Below are 24,525 nucleotides of genomic sequence, written 5' to 3'. Positions count from 1 at the left end.
GAACCAGGGATTGAACTCAGGCCCTTGTGCTTGCCAGGCAAACGCTTGTTCCATTGAACAATCTCCCTGGCCCTTTTCATGAGTATTTGTTAATAAGCAATTCGAACGCTTCGTACACAGAAATAACTTCAGTGAGCTCCTGCCTCAAATGCAAGCATAGTGTTACAGGAGAGGGATAGTGTTATGAAGCAAACACAAGAACACATTTTAAATAATTAGTATTGGCCTATAAACATCCAGTTTTTATATTTCAAAAGCTAAGCTTATAGCTGTGAATAGATGTAATCTTGTCTACTTCTCCCTAAATGAGAATTGAGGGCATTTTAGATTATTAATACCTTAAACTCTCATCTGTCTGGATACACATAGGGATAATTTATTAAGTAGGGGGTCCAATGACATATGCTTGACTTTATGGTTTTGACAAGCCTTTCAAAGAATTTATTGAACATATAGTATACTAAAAGTTTCTAAGTAAGAAATAGAGGTTAATGCAATAAGTTACACTTTTTGAAAAAGTCCTTGTTTACTAGAATTAGTGTGAAGGAAAATTCTATGATTGACTTTGGTAGTTTACACATTTTCTATGAATACTTCTTTTCCTCCCAACTCTGTGCATTAACTAACATCCAAAAATAAATATGTAGACAAAAAGAGATTATTAATCAAAAATAAATCTGTAAATAGAATCGAGATTTCTTATTTTTGTATTTTATTTTCTTGTTATTTTTCTAAACCGAGTAGATGTCTTTGATAAAAAGTTCTATGAGTATATTACCCCGTTTTAGGAGTTAAAAATATTTAGTGTTTTATTGCTGCACAGTCCAAGTCAAATGACTTTTAAAAAGCCTCAGAAATTTTCTCATTTTTTCAAACCCTTTTCTGTGACAATTTCTGGTATTATTTTATATCTGTCTTGAAAAGAATCCCCCCAAAAGAAAGGAATTTTACCATTCATTCTAGCTAAATATATGTGGCCATCTTGTCATGAAGTGAAATGTCTGATGTCATCTAAATTCACTGTGAAATTCAATTGATTTCACCAAATAAATATTTAATGACTTTAGAAACAGTATATTCAAGTTATAGTTCTAGGAAATGGCAAAGTAATAGCTACATAAAACTTGCTACTTACCTTTCCATTGATCTCCAGTGAAAAATTATTTTGCAGCTGATCCAAAGTCATTTTGTTATAAAGAAGCATTGGGTCATTTCGATCTTCAGATTTGGTAGTAGCCTATGGGTATAATTTTTGATCATTAACTTAAAACTATGAAAAATATGTTTATGTGAGTTAAAAAGAAATATAGGATTCAACACAGTTTGACCTAAGTTGCATTTTGTACTTATTTTGGCATATCAAAAGAAGTGAAATTTAAGAGATTTCTATATGCAGTATGATAATATAGTAAAAATTTATTCAAAATTATTACAGTAAACTACACATTGTCCTGGATAATTCCTGGATTTGGAAATAATTTTCTCATCTTTTTTTCCCCCCACTTTTGGAAGGAGTCCTGGAATTCCTTTTTTGTGTCTTAGTTGCAGTTTCATGATGGCCTTGAAGCTCTGAACTTATCTAAAAAAATTCACTTTTCATGGTCATTTTGACATTGAAGAAGATCCAGGAGTTCCATCCTGCCCAATCTGGTGAGCAAGGCAATTGAGGACACATTGTAGTGTTTTAAGAGCTTATTCCTCTGTTAGACGGTACTGGGCACCAGCATTTTCTATACTTTTGCTCATACCTTATAAAATCACTCAAAAAAGGTCTTGTACAACTCTTGGGAAAGATACAAGAATGATGGCATGATGTGTTTAAAGTGAGGAAGAGTATTTTGGAGAATCATTTAAAAATTTTAAATGTTGTTGTATATTTTTGATTATATGTTTTGACCATTCCATGTATAATCAGAAAAAGTTACAGAGATTTGGATTAATGTCAAATTTCAAATTCTTCAAAATCTTTTCAGATTGAGCATGATGACACTTGTCTCTAAGTCCAGCACTCTTGAGATTCCAATGCAGAAAGATTAAGAGTTTGAGCCAGGTTCATGTAATTTAGGATTTAGCAAGACCCTGTCTCAAAATAAAAACTAAATGGTCTAGTAATATAGCTCAGTACAAAAGCCCTAGGTTCAATGCCTAGCAAGTAATACCACACACACACACACACACACACACACACGCACACGCACACGCACACGCATACTTACATGCACACATACACAATTTTGTCATATTTTTGTATCTGCCAAGCCACATAACCAATACTGTGGGCTGTGGCCAGTGGGCAGCTCAGCTGGGTCTGTAACTATTTTGTATCATAACCTTTCCGGATACTGTTATCGCTATCTCATTTCTCAAATACTAAGTTTCCAATACCCATTTTATCATTCAAAGTCCTGGTTAAAATTCAGGTGTAATGGATTCAACAATAAAGTATGGAAAGTAGCACAGAAAATTCTTAGTATATAGCACAATCACGTTGCAGACCAGGTTAGCTGAGAAGAGAGGTAATGCTTTCTACTTTAGTGACTGTTCTGCACTCTGCCTAACTAGTTTCATATCGTATGATCAACAACATCTAGTTTTATGCTTTACCAATAAATCTTAAAAGAAAAGAAAATAGCAAGTCCATATCTAGATGTTGAAATGAGTAAAAGCAAATTTAAGTGAGAAGGGAACAAAAGATTAAGGTTTAAAGATGAGTATAATTACCTTGTGACAATGCTTAATATTCCCTGGAGGTACTGTATCTGTTTGCTTACTAAAACAAAGCAATTACTACCGAACATTTCCTGCATATAAAGCAACATTGCACCTGGATAGAGATACACAGATTATGCTGAGGTAACCAAAAACCCATGCCAATCTCAAAGTCTAAGATAGGGTAGAAAATCTATTCACAGATAATTCTGGATAAAATGAAACCATCTCTACGGAGCCAACACTTGTCAAAGGAAGACATAGCCTAGGAAAAAACAGATTGCTGAAATCCAAGCAGGAAACTGTTCTTTAGCAATTCTGTTCCTAACACAGAACCACATATAAACCTTCAAACTGGGGCCAGGGAGATAGCTCAGTAGAATAAGTGCTTGCCTGGCAAGTGCAAGCGCCTGAGTTCAATCCCCGGTTCCGCAAAAAAAAAAAATAAAAAAAAAAAATAAATAAATAAATTTTAAAAAAACCCTTCAAACTGCTATTCATCCAGCTACAGATCCAAGCAGTCTGGCTCTAAGTATGGCATTTTGGTTCCTTGTGGCTTCAGGGAAACTAGAATTGCCCTCCAAAATCTTTAGTCTTCAAGACTGATGAAGCTAGATGGTAGTGAGGAGCAGATGAGCATCTCAGGGTGGCTGTGACTATCCACAATTTCAGAGAATTCTGTGGGTTCAAGACTGAATCTGTGCATGAGTTCTACCAGTAACCTAGATGTTACTTGGAATTTTCTTGCTTAGGATCGTGGGTTTTTATGAAAGAACCATGAAAGAAGAAAATGTCAGTGCAGATTCCACGGGCTTATGTGGAGCCAGCAGAGATGCAACAAACATACTGTTGGCTTTCTTACTAAGTTCTTCCCATCTGATTCTCCTTGAACTCACCAGTTTGCAGTCTGAGCTCAGTGGTATCACATTGCCCAATGACCATACTCAGAGGCTAATATTTCTTAGTACAGGTATCAAGATAATCTTTGTGATCACTTTAAATTTTAAGATAAACTTACAAAAACTAAAACAGCTTTGAATGTTTCATGAATGTTAAGGGTATTGACAATAGCTTAACAGTAAATGTTAAGAGTTTAATGTCATCTACTTATAGTAGGCAATTAAGTATATCTAGTTTAATATTTGTCAAATTTAGTGTGTCTTTTGGATGTCAGGAATCATTTACTATAAAATTCTATAGTTTCAAATATTCTTTTGAAGTCAATGACCCACTGATATGCTATGCTTCTTTATTTCTTGGTTAAAGCTACACTTTTACCCTTAAAATATAATAGAAAAGCAAAAAAAAAAATTTGACATTATTCAGGATATCAGAAAAATGTGTTTTACATTGGCAATTTCTTTTTCCAATTCTATAACTTTCTTCACTTCCAAAGAAAGTAGGTTTTCATCAATAGACAATCCTTCTTCTTGACGAATCAATTTGGCCACAGAAATCATAAAATCCTCATATGCTTCACAAGCCTGCAAGAAATAAATAATAAATTGTTGACTAACCTAAATATTCATGATGACACCTTATATTAAAATGTTTTCCTTAATTCAATATTAATTTTTCTAGCAGAGAAAACACAGTCAAATAGAAATGTTTTCCTAAGTTCTAAAAGAAATGACCTGCACAGGTTCTCAGAAGGTCAATGCTTTAATTAGAGCATAAAGCAGATGAGCAAAGTAGCACTTTGAAAGTGGTAAGTAATTTGCAGTCTTTTGGTCATGGAAATCATGAAATTTTAAATTTTCCATCAAGTTGTTTTCTTTATAAGAATTCAGCTATAAAATACTCAATAAGTAATGATAATATTTTCCTTGAATAATAATGTGTTTCTTCACTGAAATGTTTCTCTAGGTTCTCTATGCTCCTACATAATTATCTCTTCAGCTAGTTACGAAGAGATAGCCACAAATTCATATAATATGATGAGGATATCTTCATATCTGTCTCCTCAGGTCAAGCAGTAATTTTTTTAATGAGATTACTCTTGGAGCTGCTCCAGCACAAGCCTGCAGGTTTTAGTTAATTCCCTAATGCTCCCATTACTGTCAAATTGTACTACATGACAGGTTTAGATTTCAGATTTCTTCTGAGAACTGTATTTCTTTTTTTTTTTTTTTTTTGGCTGAACTGGGGATTGAACTCAGGCCCTGCACTTGCCAGGGAAGCGCTTATTCCACTGTGCCATCTCCCCTGCCCCTGAGAACTGTATTTCTTTACAGCTTATTTTCATATACAGTTTAGTGTGTAAAAGTAAAGTATAAACTAGTTAAATTGCCAACCAAATACAGAATACATAAATGTCTTATTTAAGTTCAGGGACATAAAATCAGAAAATCTCATTCTACTTTTAGTAAGTCTCAACCATTACTACTCATTAGCTATTAGTTTCTATCATCAATTTAAAAAATAAGCTTATCTAAATTCGTTCAAAATTTAAGGTACTGGCAGTAGCTTTACTATTGACAAAACTAGCAACTATGTTCATGAAAAATAGGCCGTATAACTTGGAAATGTATTTTAAACATTGGTATGAAGGTGTTTTATATCCATAAGCATACATGGCAGCCTAACATTCATCATGAATGCAAGGACACATCTGAATTTACAGTAGCTTGCTACCAAACCTAAACTGATAGGGAAATAAAATATGTTATCAAGCAAAAACCTAAGCAAAACGTTTCAATTGCCAATTTGAAAGTCTAGAGATTTACATATTGCCATTTAGTGACCTTTATTAAATGCTATCAGACAGTTTCCTGAAGAGAGGAGCTCTTTCTTTTCATGAGCACCTGTAATGCTAGGACTTGTCATATCTCTATCTGTGGATATGCTACTCAATAGAATGAACTATTTTTGGCTGTGAATACATATTGAAAACCTAATCACTAAGGTAACAGGAATAAAAAGATAATTTCATATATCTTCTTACCGACGATATTTTTTCGTATTAGAAAGTGATCTGAATTCTTGATTTACTTTGAAGTAAATAAGTACATCTAAGATCATGCCCCCTGAGATCAGCTATTCCAAAGTATTAGCATGCAGCTTTTTGAATTAATCATATTTCAAAGGATATAAATCTATCTTCTTTCAGCGGGGAATTACTCTTCACTATGAAGGATTTCATTTGAATTTTCCAATACATTCTACTGAGATTTTTCTTTACTATATGAGATGCTTTATTGCTAATGAGGTGAAAAAACAATAAGAAGATTCCTCTTGTGGTACTTTGTTGACTCTGCTAACTGGTTCTATTTCAATATCCTTATTCCTACAGTTTCATTTAAAATCGTAGAACTTTAGTGTAAAGCAAACTCGAGAACTTTAGATGATGCTTCTAGCCTGGTCCTGCAAAACTGTAAAGCTGGTTAACATTTCTTAGGAAACTTGTAGTATGTGACAGCCTTAATTTCTGATATGCCTGAATACTGAAAATAATTATATGAAGCACACTACTTCTTTTGATACGTTCTAGCCTGGTAACAGCCCATTGCGACTGATTAAAACACATGGTTTAATATCCTGCAGCTTCCAAATGTATCAAATTGTTGTAAAATCCAAATTTACTGTTGCAGCTAAATCCATTTTTGTAAACCACAATTAATTCTACCTTAAGTTTGTAATTTTTCTTTCTTAAATAGTACACTGGAAAAGACAGTACATTGGCCATGATATTTTTATTTATTTTTTTCCTCTTATTTTTTATTCATTTTCATTAGAAAATAAAATAGCAATGAAACAGTTTCAAAACAGGTGAGTAGGACAGTTACAATAATTAATACATTGTATATTGTTGTCTTCTTGGTGGTTATTCAGAGGACAAAATGCAGACATGATATCTTTTTTTTTTTTTTTTTTTTTTTTTGCGGAACCAGGGATTGAACTCAGGCCCTTGTGCTTGCCAGGGAAGCACTTAACCTACTGAGCCATCTCCCCGGCCCCCAGACACGATATCTTGTCTAAATAATATTAGTATAAACCTCTCTTCTCAATAACTTCAATAACTAAGAGAAAGTAGCTGTATATCTATCCTATTTTATATGTACATATATATGTATTTTTTCGCTACAAAATGGTCCTTTGCTTATATCCCCCTTTTGGTTTTGTTTTGTCAGAGATGGGTGTTCCATTGCTGTTAGAGAAGCCATATTAGAAGTCTTCAAAGGACCTTTTCTTACTTGATGCCAGTTCAAATATTGTAGGTACTTGAATTCGGCAAAATAACCCAATATAGTCCATAATATAATGGGTTATCAGCAGAACTGGTAATTGTCAGAATTTGTTGAGTTGAGCCTTTTACAGCTCAGCATATTAATACTGGCCATGATGCTTTTAAAATTTAAATTTAATTTTTATTTTTTGTAACTGAGAGCACATTCACTTACTAGCAGAGGGGCCAGACTCAGCCATCATTTTGACAGGCTTAAGTCAGATTCTTTGATGACAGAGTAAATGAGTGATCCTTTGGGTGTAAAAGAACCAACAAACCCCACACATCTATATAGTCCTTTCTTTTTTTTTAAAAAAAAAAAGTCTTATCTCTTGTAAAGCAGTTTCAAAGGAACGATTGTTTTAAACATTTGGGTAAAATCCATAGAGTAAAAAAATCCATACAGTATCAATCTTATGATATTTTAGATCACATACTATTAATGAGATAATATTTATGATTACCATAAACATGGGTTATTACTCTCACTAGAACTGTCTTCATTTTGCATGCCAGGAACTGTATTCATAAATAGACTCTTTAGAAGTGGCAATTCTTCTATGTAGACAAAAGCTGCTATTTGTTAGAGGTATCAAAGAAGAAGAAAGCAATGCCATTTGACCAGTTTCCTTCACACTTCTGTGCTATTAATCATCATTAATGACTGACAGCAAGACCCAGAGAAAAAATGAAAGATTTACAGTTAGAGTGATGATATCTGAGTATCTTAGCTACCTATTGGTCAGGAATTTCATTTGTAGACACCTAGCTTTTTACCATTTGTCTGTCTTTCTCTTTCTGCAAAGAAAACCTACATAATGCACAGCAGAAAAGTAACAGAGAAGTCACAGAACTGTGCTATTTTTAGCCACCAACCCTGGAGGATATTTAAGTATTACACAGGAAGTTTTCTGGGGGAGCACACAGGGACACCAAGCAGGAAAGATATTTCCTATCCAAAAGGTTTGAGAACCTTTCTTAGTTTAAGCAGAATGTTAAACAACATGCAGCTGCCAACACAGAAAGACTTGTTCCACACAGAAGGGCTGCAAAATCACACAGTCCCACAGCATTCCTGGGACTGTCAGTGAGACACAGCCTGAAGCCAAGCATGACTATAGGGCAGGAGAATACAAGACTCAAAAGAATTTACCTTGGCCAAGTATGAAGACTTCTTGTGGCATTTAAAATAGATCCCAGAGAGTCATATAAGAACTTCTAACAGTATTGCATACACTCTTTCCTATGTATATCACTAAAATACCTTCACATTTTATGAACCCATTGATTTTAGAAGCTTCTTGTAGACCATTTCAAAATTGGGTTTGTCCAATCTCTCCAAATTTTCTTGTCATGTTCTCTAGGTCTCAAGTTAAAGTAACTTTGTATGTTTTATTAAATATAGATACCAGGGCTGGCTAAAATCTTCTGAATTACTGATCATTTGCTGGCCAGAAAGGAGAAAATGAGGCAACTAGTTTCTCTTGTGGATTTGTTTTAAACAGTGAGGCTTGTTCTATGCATTTATGGACATGCTGGCATGGTATTTTAAAGTACACCTTTTCCCTGAAATGAGAGAAACTCCTATAAAGGCTATCATAGATCTTTTTCACATTTCTATACCTCACTTGCTGCCTTCTGAGTCCACCATTGCTTTTCTTCCAAAATACTATGTAGCTGAGGTTTCTCAGGATCATTACCTTACCCATCTTGTGCATATAAATGTAAGGCTTTGCTCCTGTCATTTTCCCCAGCATTTCTCCTTGCCCTCTCCTCATTGCCTGATCCTCAAGTTCTCACTTTCCTTTTAATTGTGTTATTTCTATTTGTATTTATTCTTTTGATTTCTTATACTAGGTAGACTATATGATGTTTACACATGTGGGTCTGGTTTATTTCACTTATGACTATATCTTCAAGTAGCATCCACTTAAATATAAATGCTTCAAGTTTATCAATATTTATAGCTGAGTAATACTCCACTGTATAAAAATACCACATCTTTTTCATCCATTCCTCAGGTGATGGGCATTTTGATTTTTTCTAGGATTTGGCTATCTAAGATGTTTGATTTTGAGACAGACAGTGAGGTTATACCCAACTGTATATGCTGTAGGGTAAGAATAAACTTCTCTCCTGGAGGGGTAACAACCTAAGTTTGAAGACCAAAAATTAGAGAAAAAGAAGGACTGCAAGGAGAGCCAACATTTTGGCCATAGGCTTTCAACATCAGTGAAGACTCAGGACACGGAAGAACCTATAAGGTAACATCATGTAACTCACTTGTGTCCCAAATTTTCTGATCAAGATTATGGGGCCACAGAGCAACATGATCGATGATGTAGTGTGTGTCTAAGGAGAGTCATTGGAGAGAAAACATTTTCTCAGTCTTTCACAGAGATTAAACTGGTCAAGCAATGGCTGTGACTCATCTACATGGCTGACACTGACAAAGGATGTGCAAACTGCGGTACAGGGTTACAGGATAAATGCTGAGGGTACTTGACTGACCTTATCAGCTAAAAAAGTTACATTTCTTGTTATATAGATCTCACTTTATCTTGGTCTTAACAATCCAGCAGAAAAGTATAAAAATGAGGTTTAAAAAGTAAAGCCATATTAATACAGTGAGCTGTGAAAGGCTCAAGTCAACAACTTCTGACATTGCCAGTCCTATGGATAACCCACTACTATTATGGACCACTGGACTATATTCAATTATTTTGCTGAATTTACATACCTACAATATTTGAATGGCAATGGAATACCCATCTCTAACAAAACTAAACAAAAAAGGGGATACAGAGGAAGGACCATTTTGTATTTGTATATACAAAATAGGATAGATATACAGTTACTTTCTCTTAATTCAATGAGAAGAAAGATTTGTACTAATAGTATTTGGACAGGATATCATGTCTGCATCTTGTACTATGAATAACCACTAAGAAGATAACACTATGCAATGTATTAATTATTGAAACTGTCCTATTAATCAGCTTTGAAACTGTCTCATTGCTGTTTCTCAATAAAATTAATTTTTAAAAACCCCAAAATACTATGTGGCCTTCTCTGATCTCTGCTTTCATTACGATGCATTCTGCAAAGAGCAGTGGACACAGGCCCCTTGTACTCCCAATCATTAGTTATTACACAATCATTTTACTTCATTTATAACATTATCTCATTATCCTACTATATCCAGGCATGGCGGTGCATGCCTATAGCCTCAGAAATTTGTGAGGCTGAACTGGGAGAACTGCTTCAGTCCAGGGGTTCTGGGCTGCAGCTCACAATGCCCATCAAGTGTCCACACTAAGTTCACCATCAATATGGTGACTTTCCAGGAACAGGGAACCACCAGCATGTCTAAGAAGGGGTTAACTGGCCCAGTTCAGAAATGGAGCAGGTCAAAACTGCCGCATTGGCCAATTTATCTTACTGCCTTAAATTACTTATATGTTTTTTCTTTTTGTATCTCCTCCCATTAGAACATGAATGTTGTTTCCTTGGCATTCTTAATGCCTAGAAAACTCTATTACATGGTAGAATCTCAATAGCAAAGAATAAACTTCAATTTCAAGCATATTAAGTGCTTTTCACTCATTTCGTTTCAGCAGCACTTCTTAACTCCAGGCCTGAGCTATTTCTTTCAGTTTGTATTAGAGGTGAGTAGAAAAGTAAAACTATATGTAAGGTCTAATCTCAGTTCCAGTTTTCAGTCATTCAATTAAAGGACTGCTGTGTCTCAGCTTGCACTCTTTTCTAGGTATAGCACTAAGCCATCTTCCTGTCTTACTTACCCACATATTTTGTAAAAGCTCCAAATTACTCCATATAACTCAGGACTGCTTCTGTGCCACAGACTGCAGTATTATGTCTCATAGATTCTAATCTCCAACTCTTATGCTCCCTCCTCAGATACCCAGTTCTAAACTCGTGGTTTTCTCCCTTTTGTTTTAGCCACGAAATACTCTGTTAAAGAATATATTTGTTTGTGTATAAACAAAGAAGTAAAAAAATCAAGCTCTCCTTGAAGTTTGTGTCTATGTGTGGGTGACTGCATGAAGGCCTGTCATTGGCGCATACAAAGTAGCCCCTGAATTTTTTAACTGCACTATCCTATTCTGCCTTTACAGACAGACACACATCACATAGCATAAACATATCTGTAATCTACCTATATCTATACTCATGCTCAAATATTTTGGATTGCTAACCTACAGATTTTCTTATACAGGGGAACAAAGGAACAATTAGCCTTGCTGAGTAACAATTAGCTTAAAAGTAAGAAAGGGACAATTAGCTTAGAAGGGAGAGAAATCAAAGCTTTTGATCATATCCAAGTCTCTGCCAAAACAGAGTTTAGAAGTTTTTCTAAAGAAGAGTTATACTTTTAAACATTAGGGTCATCATTCCTCTCATAAGAACTTTCTTGTGGTTGATTGGCTGCAATTTTTTTAATTTTAAAAAGAATAAAAAATAATAAAAATGGTACATAATTTCTAAACATGATGATGGGAAAGTAACATGGTTTTTATACTGCATTTTGTTATCTTCTAAGAAGTTGTTCAGATTACCAGACATAGGCAAGCAAAAATTAATCAAACATTTAGGCATTAACTTTTCTTTTCAATAATCCAACAGAAATTAGTAGTTCAAGTATCTTAGTTATTTTACATATAAAATGTTCTTTGTTCTTTATTTCTTTTCTTCTCTCCCTCATTCCAGTTGTTCTTTCCTCTTGAGCACTGTCTTTGGTAGGCTGCATAGTAAAATACCAAGAATGGCAATGATTTTCTTTTAGGGGTGATGTATATCTTTCTTATTGCTTTGTATAGTATGAAAATGTGTGTCTTTGTTTTGAATCTAAATACTTTTATCTTTTGGAGAGTAATGTGTTATTAACTTATCATTTAGATAATCAGAATACCTTAGAGCTCTGTCTTCAATGAGAGACTCAGTATAAGATTATTATACTTCTTGATTAACTCATTTTACTAAGTTTTTCATTAAGAAAAGATATGATGAATATGTATGCTTTTGTCTGGTGAAGGTCCCATTCTGTATCACTTGTCCTTTCTAGACTGACTATTGTAGTTCGTCTACAGATGCCATAATTTGTTTAGATTCAATACGTATTCTCAATCCTAAACAGAGGATGCAGTGAAGAATCATAATGATTTTAATAATTGTATATACCCCTTATTATGACCAAGATATTCTTACAGAGCTGCTGAAGTACTGAGACCACTCAATACCGACAAAATATGATCTCTGACACTTGTGAAGATTGAATTAATGGAACTAATGGTTTATACATTAGAATGCTAAGTGTTTTAGGGTCCAATGAATGCAAGCTGGACAGGAGGGTAAGAGATTATTCATAAAGAAATAAACATGGATCAGAATCTCTAGAATTCTCTTTCTGAATGATTATCGTCTTGTGTTGTACTTTAGCCCCACTCAAATATTTTAGTATTCTCTTCACAAAGAGATCAAAGGAGCAATAAGTGAATTAGTTTGTTTTTGTCCTGTACTTATTCTTTAGATTCTATAATTTCTCTCCAATTCCAGGGGTAAAATGGTCCATGTTACATTATTTGTCTGTTTAAAAAATAAATTTCACATCTGTACTATCAGAAGATCTTAAATTTCAGGGCATGCAGGAAAAGAAGGTGAAATGTCTTAGTTTTGCTAGCTTCATTGCTAAATTCTACTGAACATGTAAAGAAGAATCTTTCTTAGTTTTTCTCAAGTTCTTCCAAAAAATTAAGAAAAGGAGATATTTCCAAACTCATTTTATGAAACCTTCCCTACACCAAAGCCAGATAATGACACTACAAGAAAACTGAACTATAGGCTAATATCCCTGATGAATACAGATTCAAAATGTATGCAAAATTCAACAACATATTAGCAAAGCAAATTCAACACCACATTAAAAAGACCAACAATCACAATCAAGTGGAATTTGTCGCAGGGCTACAAGGATGATTCAATATACATAAATCAATAAAACAGGAACACCATATTATAAAATGGAGGACAAAAAAACCATTTGATGATCTCAATAGATGTAGAATAAGCATTTGACAAAATTAAAAATTGACTGCCAGCTATATAACTTGATATAAGTAACATAAAATTATTGAAGATTTTGAGCAAAAGTTGGATTTTAAAACTACCTCATATTTAAGGGTACAATCCTAAAAGGCAGAAGCAGGGACTGGGGTTCAATCCCCCATGTGCCGTGCCAGCCCTGCCCCCGGGGCATGCTGAGAGGGTGACTGAGACTGGGCGTGGTGATGTGTGCCTATAATCCCAGTGTTTGGGAGGCGGAAAACAAGAGGATCACTACAAGTCCAGATCTGTGCAGTGAGACTCTGTAGATCCTGTACTAAATACATAAAAATAGATAGATAGATAGATAGATAGATAGATAGATAGATAGATAGATAGATAGATAATACAGCATGATAAGACAAATTTTCTCAGTTTGTTTCAGAGTCAAAACAGGAAACAGCTGGACAATTTTTAAAGCCAATTGCTCCAACCCAACAGTAACTAGATAACCCAAATATTCCATACTTGTCTGATTATCTGAGAGATTAATTTTGAAAATATGCTGCATTATTAATTTCTTCATTTCAATGTTGGCTACCCATTCACAAAAGACAACTTATTCCATGTTATCTGAATTTAATAAGCAAAAAATACTAGCAAAACATATTTAGCCAATAGCTTTAAGAAGGAATTTCAGTCATGCCAACACACTGTGACCCATTAAGATCATCACAGGTAAATCTAACTTGATTCTGAACTATAAAGTAATTATGAAGAACGCATCCATGGAACTAATGCCTAATAATATTCAACATTATATTTTTATCTACCAGGAATCAAAAGTACATCTGTGTCAGGCTGAACACTATGAGATACAGTCCTGTGGAACATGACACCCATGAGCTCACAGACCAACATGAGAAACAGAAGGTGAATATCACTGTCTGCACAGTTCTTGGAAGGTGAAGTCAGAAAGTTCTGGAAGGGTGTTTCTCATTGGCTCTGTCAATCTCTGATCATGCTACCACTTTGTATTATAATAAATCAGATTATTTTTAAATTATTCAATTTTCAGGTGCATTAAAACACTTAAAGTTAACTTTTCAAAATGAGTCATGTGATTTAAACACTAAGAATCAGGATACACAGTTTCAAGTTTCCTTATTTCTTTACCTACCACTCTATGAAGGATGTTAATTCTACTAATTATAGAAAATTGTTATGTGTGACTGTAATTGTCCTGAGAAAAGAACATAAGCTATTTAAAATTTGTGTCTAGTCTTTTTGATTATTTATAACTTTACACCATGTAGTTCTGTAGTTTGCTTTTGGTTATTTCTCTTTCCCTCTTTCTTTCACTTACCTCTGTATATATTCCAGTGCATTCATAGTAGTCTCTGGAAGGGAGACCAAGTCGAGGTTGGTCAAACTATTTAAAAAAATCAAAGAAAGTAAAACATTTTGCATATATAAAAAAACAGTTGGACAATAAGCGTTCCTCTTTGTAAATGCATAAAAACACAGTCTTCTTGATACTTATGAGGGAAATAATCAGAAACTAAGTACATACTTAGGAAATGTTTTTTCTTTGGTACTTATGAGTGGTAAACTCAAGAGCATTTAAATAATCTGGAGGAATTTTGTGGCACATGTTAATGGAAAATCGAGGAAATTTACCAAAATATAAAGTAGGAAGGATTTTTTATTATAGAGCAGAAGATGCAGGTGAATGAAAGCACGTCAGATTCTATCATTGAGGGGTTTCTAATCTGCCCATTTATAGGACTTGCTGCTTCAGAACATTCCAGTATGACCCTGGGGGATATTTTGATTTACTTCCACCCTTAGTTGAGACTCACTATTATTGTTTGGAGAGGATCTATCCTTCAAGTTTATTTGGTTGGGTTCTGGAAATGCTAGAGAAAAGTTTTATGACAACTTTAAAGTTTTTAATTAGTTTAAATATTCCTAAGATGTTCCCTGAGATCTTCTACCATAAAAGAATGGAGACTATATCTCTTTAGCTCTCTTCCAAGTCACTTTGCCTGGAAGGATTTCAGCACGTGTAACCAGCCTCTAAAGAAGGAGACTGAGTGCTGCTCTGCTGTGTCTGCTCCTCCTCAAGTACTGATGGAAGAGCACACAGAGCACACTCACCTCTGTGAGGCTGCTTCCTATGCATGACATGGCAAATTGGGTGCAGGGCAAACCAGAGCTTTTTGAGTTAAAATGAGGATCCCAGTAGTTCTGGGGAGGCCAGGGCAATTCGCAGGAAATGTCCCAAAAAACACTGTTGAAAGAGTGAAAAGGCATTTTCATATCAGGGGCTCTGCGCTTTCTACAAATTCCCGAATTCAAGGTGGTCATGTGGGATGCTGGCATTTGAGAAATCAGGGAAAGTGCTTGGAACACAAAAAAGGATTCTGTTGTAAGAAAGAGTCAGGTTCAGCTGCTTTCAGGCTTTTACTTAAAATGACCATAAAGATTCATTCAATAGTGACATAAATATGATTCTGTGACCTGTGTTTTTCATGTAATTTCTTTGATAGAAGACTACATAAAAACACAATAGAATATTTAGTTGATTCTAAACACATTCATTGATCTCATCTTAGATGACCCTAAAATAAATGGTTTAAATTTTACACAATCTAAATAAAACTATTTAAAGAGAAGGGCATTTTATTTACCTCAACTAAGGAGAATGTACAGATACTCTCTAGTGAGTATCAAAATTATATTCAAAGTCCCTCCTTATATACTTTTAAAAAAATCAATAAGAGAATTTTGGCTTACAGACACACATTAATTCTATAAATGGAAGCATGATTTCCTTCACAAAACATAAGAAACCAGGGACATTTTCTCAATAGAAGAGGCAGGGAGCATTTCTTATCATTAATTTAAAGTAAGAAGAGACATCTAAAACAGCGATAGTAGAAGTAAGAGGCAAAGGGCCGGGGAGATGGCTCAGTAGAATAAGTGTTTTCCTGGCAAGCTCAAGGGCATGAGTTCAATCCCTGGTTCTGCCAAAAAAAAAAAAAAAAAAGAAAGAAGTAAGAGGCAAATAACTGTAATACAACATTAAGAAAATAGTTTCAAAATTGAGTCCCTGAGTATTAGAGATAGAGCAAGAAGTTATTACCCATTGCCTTTACACTTAAGATGAAAATAAGCATTATTTTCTGAAGATTAATAACAATAAACATGGGCATTTTACTACAGTTTAAGATAACTCTGGATGTCTGACACAAACTTACATGAATTATATGATATGTAGAGTTCTTATCATCAGTACCCACAAAAAAATTAATAAGAACTTTTTTCCCATATTTAGAACTCAGTTGTGCCATTGATTTTTCAGCTGTCCAGGAAGTACCTAAAGCAAAAAAGGTGAAAGGTATCTTTAGAAGGTTTGCTTCCTTAATGACACTATAATAGATTTCATGTGGAAATTATTTGTTAATTATTTATTAAAAGAGTGGAAAATTGCCTTACCATATGTTTGTTCCCAGTTTTCTGTGGCCACTGGCCAACCATATATATCTGGCAACAGCTTGAGTAGAGGTTGTCCACGTCTACTATCAATAACAGCTTTGAAAACAATGAAAAAGAATTCAATATGAAGTCTACACAATTTGTGCTTCAATGGATGCACACTCCTAATGCGATCAAAATGAGAAGCACTCACATTCATTTATACAAGACCTGTACAGTGTTTTTGCTTTTTGCACTGCTACAATATCTTCAGTTTGGGGTTCCTCCAGGACATCTGAAATAAGGCATTTTATAAAATGAATCAGTATAATTGTTTGTTTGTAGTTGAAATCCACATTTTCAAAATAGGTTCGGTAAAAACTTGCTTTTGTTCTTCTTTATTACAAAACCCCATCAGAAAGGTCAAACTCCTCATCAGACAGATCATAGCATTAAAGTAGTTTCATTTAGGGAATGTTTGATGAAAGCCTTTTGCCTACATTATCTGTGTGTGTGTGTGTGTGTGTGTGTGTGTGTGTGTGTGTGCTCGCTCATGTGCATGTGTGTGTGTAGTGATATACACTGCTTGTTTAGATAGCAGTTTTCTCTTGAAATTAAAATTAAAATGAAAATAAATACTAATTTAGAGGAATTTGGGATTTAATATGAATAGTTCTTTTGACAGTGGGTAAATAACGAAATTCGTGTTTTGCTGTTTATTTTGCAAATGAAGTAAATGAATTGCTTTGTTTGATTGAATATTAAAAATAACAAATATATATACATATATATGTATATTACAAAGTAACTCCTAGAAGAGAAGAGAACAGAAGATGGAGATAATAGGCACTAGAGAAGACACTCAACTTTTCATGGAAGGCAAACTACAATAAGATGTTATAATAACTTTAATATATGGCTAGGGTAGGAAAAATGGCAGAGTAGTTTTTAGTAGGAGTCATTTAATGTTCCTCTTTGTATAATGACATTAAGATACCATTACTGGGGCTGAAAGATCTTTATCTTGTGTGATTCTGCAAATCAGAACAGAAGTGAGATTTTGACACACCCACTTCAGTGTTTACCACTCAGTGACTCCATGGTAGTTCACTAATTCAGCAGAAATTATCAATTCTAATCTTTTGCAACTTCACTGCAATGGCTAACAGTTGCATCTTTAAAAAAAAATGAGTAGAGGAAGAGAGAACTCTGACACAATCACCACTAACCTTTCAAAATTACTTCCAGCTCATCTCTTAAAATGTCAAAGTTACTGTAACGGGAACTGGTCTCAGGAATGACATTGCGTTTCAACCATCCTCCACAGGCATACTTGAAAAAGTCTGCACAGGGCTCAGCAGTTGTATCCATGTTCTGGATCAGTCGAGCGGCTGTAAGAACAGAGCAAGAATTAGATAAAGTGAAGGGTGTATATCTTAAATAGTCTAGAAAGGGAAAAGAAGGGGCATATTGTTTCCTTTTATGATCATTTCAATTAAATTAATTCTCCTTTTTAAAAAACCTATATATTTGTTCGTTCTGGTGGCCTGATGATTATTTGTGTTGAGTCCCTTTCTCCTTTATTATAGTTGGCTAATTTTATTCTAGAATGGTCTTTGTCCTCTCATCCTGAGTCTCCCAGCCCCTCCTTCCTCCAGTATGTCTTCAAGACTCTCCCCCCCCGACACTCCCCCCAACACAAAACCCACCCTGAGTTTCTAGCTAGTGGCTATTTCAGAAGAGACAAAAATACAGATCTACTTTGCTTTTTTTATCCTGGGCCTGTTAACATATAAAATTTGTCACTCTTATAACTTCTAGTTGTCAACTTTACTCTCCAAGGTGATTTTTGAAATATTTCTGAGACTCCAAAGGATAAAGGATTGCTAATAGATTTTTATCATCCTAGTAAGGATCTGAAGTCAGTTCTTACTACTAGGATCGTGCTAATGAAAATTTTTGCAATTCAAATTTATATCTGATTTGCATTTGTTTATGTAGAGTCCATCATTATAAAATTGACTGTAAGCTTGTTGGTTTTTCTTATGTTTGGCCTTTTTATTTTTAAGAACTATAATAAAAATGCAAATTAACCAGCACTGCTTATGCATAAATTACAAGACACTGACTCTAGTAGGTGCTGCACTGAGAAATATGTGGAATATATGAATTTTGACTGTGGAGGATCAAACTATGGCCTGATGCCCACAAAGTCTACACTGAAACAGAAGAAACCCTGCTGTAGTCCTCCTCACCATATTTCTCATAAGAAGTTGGAATGTTTTCCATTGGAAACTAAACAATAATTGAGAATCCATCCATATCAAGATTTTATAAATTCTCAAACTTTTTTTTTTTTTTTTTTTTTCAGAACCGGGGGTTGAACTCAGGCCCTTGCAATTGCCAGGGAAGTGCTTATTCCACTGAGCTATCTCCCCAGCCCCAATTCTCAAACTTTTGAGAGAACTCTACCTTCTAAATTAATTAACTAATTAAAAATACTTCAAGCAATTGCTGAGCTGTGTGGGTTTTCAACTTGATATGTTCAATCCGTTCTCCAGTTGAGATGCATGCCCTCACTTCCAGCTTTCTTCTGGACATATTTGCTTATGAGTACCTCAAACTCCATTGCCTTCATATTATCGTTAAATTTAAGGTTGCCTCCAAAGCAGTCCTCTTCTTACTTTTATGCTTTGGTGTACAGCCTCCCAGTTTTTCAATTTTGAGTAAAACTCTGAATTTCTCCTTTTCCCTGGTCATAATAATTCCTTCTCGCCTTTTCTGTAACTTACCTTTCCATAATCAACATTAATGGAGGCTATATTCTCATCCTGTTTTGATTAAAAGTCACCCATTTAGTCACCATGACACTACTATCCCATCCTTTTGTATATTCTGTGCCCTTTGACTTCCATTTCCCAAAGACCTTTTGCACTGGCCACAATTTTGTTCAAAAGCATCACTGGATTATCATTTCCTGTTAACTATAAACTCTTTAACTTGACCTCAGAACTTTATAGTGGACTAGTCATATGTCACTATCATTCCTTTTTCCTTCTCTGCATTTTAATGGATGCTTTCTGTCCCCAACAACAGGCCCACATACACTCTTGTGCTTTCCCAGCCCTGGGCCTGTGCTTCTGTCCTTCTGACTACACAGCTTTGACTTCCTCCTCCCTTCTTTTCAAAGTCTGTAGGCCGGTTAGATAGCTAAGCAGATTAAAGCACCTGCTTAGGCAGACACAGGGACCAGGGTTTGATCCCCAGGATGCTGAGCCAGCACCAACCCCAGGATGTGCTGAGATGGCAATTGAGACTGGGTATGATGGCTCATGCCTATAGTCCCAGTGCTTGGGAGGCTGAAAACAGGAGGATCACTATGAGTCCGATCTACATAGTGAGACCCTGTAGGCCTTGTACTAAATACATAAAAACAAAACAACAAAGTCTGCCCATTATTCAAAGTTTACTTCTGCCTATCTCTTCTCTTAAGCTTGTATGTATTAATTTTTTCTCTGAACTCTTCAAAGTTCATTGCCCCAGTCTTGAAGGCTTGCATGAGTTAGCTTTGTGTTTTTCGTTGTGGACATGTGTTCTATGCACCTAACCATTATGCTGGTATTGTTGATGTTTCCGTATGCCCATCATGTAGTACCTAGATAATAAGGTATAATTATGTTTACAAGCAAATGAGTCCTCTCCTTCCTCCTCCTCCACATCCTTGTCCCCTGATTCCACAAGTCAGATCAGTTCTTGTTTTGTTGTCACCAGAGTCCTCCCATTTCTCCTGCTTTCTTCTGTCTCAGGAGTTAATTCTGTGTTCCTGTGCTCAAAATGTGGCCCCAGGCCTCTTTCCATCCACCAACCCTGCACTTTACAGGTATGTTAAGTTTCACAAAGCATTTCAGGATGCTGTTCCACTCCAAGGGTTTAGATACTTTCCTTCTATATTAATAACAAAATGCTGATTGCATAGCATATTCTAACCTTGATCAACAAAGCTATCCTCTGCTTTCTCACATGATGTTGTCTGTCTCAATGAAATGTATTTACTTTCTGCTCAGAAATCTCTTATATTTTTCCACTCCTGTAACATTGTGTGTTGTTCCAGCCACTCCTAGTATATGTTTGTATGCCTTTTCAACTTCTGAAATTTAAGAACCTTTTTCTTTCAGTACTGGGGATTGAAATCAAGACTCTGGCACTGAGTTGCATCCCAACCTTTTATCTTTTATTTTGAGATAGGATATTACCTAGTTGCAATTTTTATAGGCTGGTTTGTAATCCTCCTGCCTCAGCCTCCTAGAGTATTGGAATTACAGGCAAATTTTACTATTTAAAAAGATCAATTCAAATTCTCCTCTGTCATGTAAGATCATCTCATATCAGCTAGTATCCTATTCATTTTCTGAGTATAAATTTATTATTTTTTCTCCTGGTCTGTGGCTCCCTTAAGGTAGGGAATGCACTGTTTAGTTTCTTTACAGAGTTTAACCAAGACCTTTTGGGGCAAAATCTAGCACCTCAAGTAAAGAATAGCAAACTGAAAGACAAAGAAGTCACTTGAAAAGTAAAACTGAGTACCTGAAATACATAGACATTCAAGTAAAGCAGAAGTATAAAACAAAACAACTGCCCTCCAGAAAATTGGAGGATGAAAGGGTATGCTAATCAAAGATCTCCTAAGAACATATCTTTAGTAATTTCACACAACTCTCTTTGAGAAATTTAAAATGAATGTTGTAGAGGCTGGTGCCATTTGGGAAGCACTTTTATTTTCTTCTGCTGCTCTCTGGGGAAAGGGATGGTTTATGGCACAACACCACAGAGTTCCATCAACTCCTACTCAGAAAAGCAATGAACTAGCAATGAACAAGAATGAACAAGGAGAATAATGAGCACATCTTAATGAGCACATCTTATTGCCTCTGTGGAAATACCACACACCTTTTAACATACGCTTCATGAAATATAGGGGGTGGTTACAGTTCTGTGCTCACAGCACAAAGTCATGATCACTGAAGGCAGCTATACCCCCTACACTCCCAGAAAGAAAAAGGAATAGGCTTCCCCTCGTATCAGCTTCCTCACCTAATTCATAACATAGTCAAACTCCTTGCATCTGCCTAGCATGCCCAGGAAAATAATCAAATCACACAGGTAATACTTGAAAGAACTAACAACTGGGACCTCCTCTTATTGAGAAGTTTTTGCACATCTAAAGAAATTACCAACAAAGTGAAAAGACAACTCACAAATTTGGAAAAAAAATCTTAACTAATAAGCACTCAGGCGAAGGGCTGCTCTCTAGAATTTATAAAGAACTAAAAAAATTAGGGCCTCAAAATTTAAAGACCCAGTCCAAAAATGGGCATACAAAATGAAAACACACTTTGAAACAGTATTTAGGCCATTTGTTGAGCAAAGCTGGGAAGAACCAACTTTTTTAACTCCTTTCCCGGGTAGTCTGTAAGTTCCGTTGGACCAGACAGTTCATCTGAGTATGGTGCTTCCAATCACTTCAAAGAGAGCTCCATTCTGATGAGTATTTTGGGGCCATGGGCTAAGGCAAGTCTCTGGCTAGTCCTTTTATGGTGGGTCTTTGATCAACCTCCCTTTAATCTCTTATCGTGGATTTGATTTTCATTTTGCACCTTATCCTCTGACCTCCTCTGTGCTGACTTTTCTTTGAAGTTAGCAGTAGACTTGTGGGCAGAAGGACTATAAGAAACAGATACACAACTGTCAGCCTGGTTGTAATTGTTTTTCTGTTTTGCACTTTGTTTTGAATTACTCAACCTCTCCACATAGCTACACCTGGGTTCTTCAGATGTTTCCTTGTTTGTGGATTTCTGACTGCTGTGTAAACAAATGTGGTGTATAAATCAAACAAAATTATCCACCTTAATAATTCCACATAAAAAATTATGTGAGGGCAAATGTATTGACATGGACTATTGTTAAATGATGTTATAAAGTGAAAGAAATTATGCTATAGCTTTTAACATACTACACAGAAACACAGAAAGTCTAGAGAGATGCTAAAGTACCTACAGCACTAATCCCTAGAAGGAAGGGTACAGAGATGTTTAATTTTGTACATTTGCTTATCTTTATTTTCCAATTTGCATTAGATAAACATGCATTGCCTTTGCAATAAAAAAAAGTTTATTTTTAATTTCAGAGAAGTCACATAAAGACAAGAAAAGTAATCTTCAATTAATAATGAGCTTATGTCTTACCAATGACAATTCTGAATGTTTTGGGCTGATAATAAATGACATGTCATTTTTCCCTAACTAATCTTCTTGTAACATTGTCCCAACTTATTTGACTATAAGAAATTAAAAGCAAGCTCAGCTACCATCTGGGAAAATATTAATTACTGTATTCATTACTGAGCATATGCTGAGGATATAAATTAGGAGATCCTACATAAGCTGGGACACATTTTAATTCTTCTATCAACAGACCTGTTTTGAATCCCAGAGTTATTTTGCCTCTACAAGGTTAAGTAAATGAACACCTAGTAAATGATGAAGGCCCAGAAGTAGCTGAACCTTGTGCAGCCCCTGTGCCAACTCCTTTCTAATGACCCTATTCTGTCTCCCCACCCCACCATCTCTCTTCATCTTCTCTCCTTTGCCATAGTAACACAGCTTCCATTCTTCCAAAATGTCAGCCTCACCCCTAGAAGCTCATGCTGGGCAAAGGCAGGAGGTAGCACCAGGACTCAGACTGTCCAGGTGAATTCCTCACAGTGGGGTGAGTCAACAGGGAGTGGCACTGAGCCCACTTGAATGTCAAAATGGGTATTTCTCCAAGTCAGTCTCAGCAGGGTTCCTACCTGACCTATCTTTGGAGCACACTGGATTAAAAAGAGCAAAAATCTCAGGAATATATTTTGGGGTTAGCACTTTTCAGTCCTGGCTAAAAACATGAATCCTCTGAGAAGCCCAAGATACTTTCTTGTTCAATTACACCAGAGACTTTGTGGTAGGCCTGGGCATTTTCTTTTCTTTTCTTCTCTTCTCTCTTCTTTCCTTTCCTTTCCTTTCCTTTTTTAAAATTTAGTATAGAGTGTACAGGGTCTCACTAAACAGATGGGACTTGTAGTGATTCTCCTGTTTTCAGTCTTCCAAGCACTGGGATCATAGGCATACACCACCACATGCAGTCTCAGTCACCATCTCAGCATGGCCCGGAGGCAGGGCCCAGTAAGGCACACCAGGGATGGAACCCAGGTCCCTGTGTCTTCCTAAGCAGGTGGTTTAATCTGCTGAGCTATCTGGCTGGCCCAGGTCTGGGCATTTTCTAAAGGTTTTCTGAATAATTCTAATAACCAGGTCATTCTAATCACCTGGTTAGACAATAGACAAACATGGAAACAAGAAGTGGAAGTTCTTCTATGAGAAAGTGAAGATAGGTCCATACTTATATGGAACAGATATATATCCTGTTGCTTTGTCATTCTCAAGTTCAAGAGGGTCACGTCAAGGCTTAAGTCATTTTTACAGTGATGCAAGTCTTCTCTGAGGCCTGGGAAAATCCTTGCAGGGTCTCACCATGTCTGGGATATAAGCCCTCTCCCCCAGGCTTTCACTTGCCTCACTGGCTTTCATATCCATGACTCTCTACCCATACCCCATGGAGGATCCAGTTCCCCCTGGGAACAGGCACCATCAGTAGGAAAAATACCTGTTTCCTGCTTCTTTCATTTTCTAGAGGGTTCTCTTACTTTCTTGGCTACTTACCCTAAAAACCACAGGTACCAGTTGGTCTATTTTGGATTAGAGTATAAAGCACAAACTACTGTATTCAGAATCACTTCTCTGATGGCTAAGAGACATTTCTGTTAATGTCTTGGTCACTTTTCTCTCTCATTTCTGGGAAAAAAAAAATACCTGACACCCAGAATCAAGAAAGGAAAGGTTTATTTAGCTCACAATTTGTGGAGGTATTAGCCCACAGTCAGCTGGTTCCAGGGAAGAGTGGCACAAAACAGAGAGCAGCAGTTCATGGCAGCAGAAAATAGCAAAATAGCAAGA

The 24,525-nt window shown here is 35.7% G+C and overlaps 1 protein-coding gene across 3 annotated transcripts in view; it reads right to left on the bottom strand.

Annotated features, from left to right (window-relative positions):
- Positions 1–24,525, bottom strand: part of Mme (membrane metalloendopeptidase) — a 141,257-nt gene that overhangs the window by 41,735 nt on the left and 74,997 nt on the right. For all 3 annotated transcript variants that reach the window (XM_023699699.1, XM_023699698.1, XM_004639815.3), the window contains exons 4-10: positions 17,707–17,868; positions 16,692–16,772; positions 16,499–16,594; positions 16,261–16,379; positions 14,364–14,429; positions 4,059–4,193; positions 1,136–1,237 (exon numbers count right to left, since the gene is read on the bottom strand). In XM_023699699.1, coding sequence (XP_023555467.1) covers positions 1,136–1,237; positions 4,059–4,193; positions 14,364–14,429; positions 16,261–16,379; positions 16,499–16,594; positions 16,692–16,772; positions 17,707–17,868 — 761 coding nt within the window. The remainder of the gene's footprint in view (positions 1–1,135; positions 1,238–4,058; positions 4,194–14,363; positions 14,430–16,260; positions 16,380–16,498; positions 16,595–16,691; positions 16,773–17,706; positions 17,869–24,525) is intronic.

Source organism: Octodon degus, unplaced genomic scaffold, assembly GCF_000260255.1.
Source record: "Octodon degus isolate 3935 unplaced genomic scaffold, OctDeg1.0 scaffold00115, whole genome shotgun sequence".
In the NCBI taxonomy this organism is placed as follows: Eukaryota; Metazoa; Chordata; class Mammalia; order Rodentia; family Octodontidae; genus Octodon; species Octodon degus.
The sequence above is the reverse complement of the archived record's forward strand: the minus strand, read 5'-3'. Positions and strand labels throughout refer to the sequence as shown.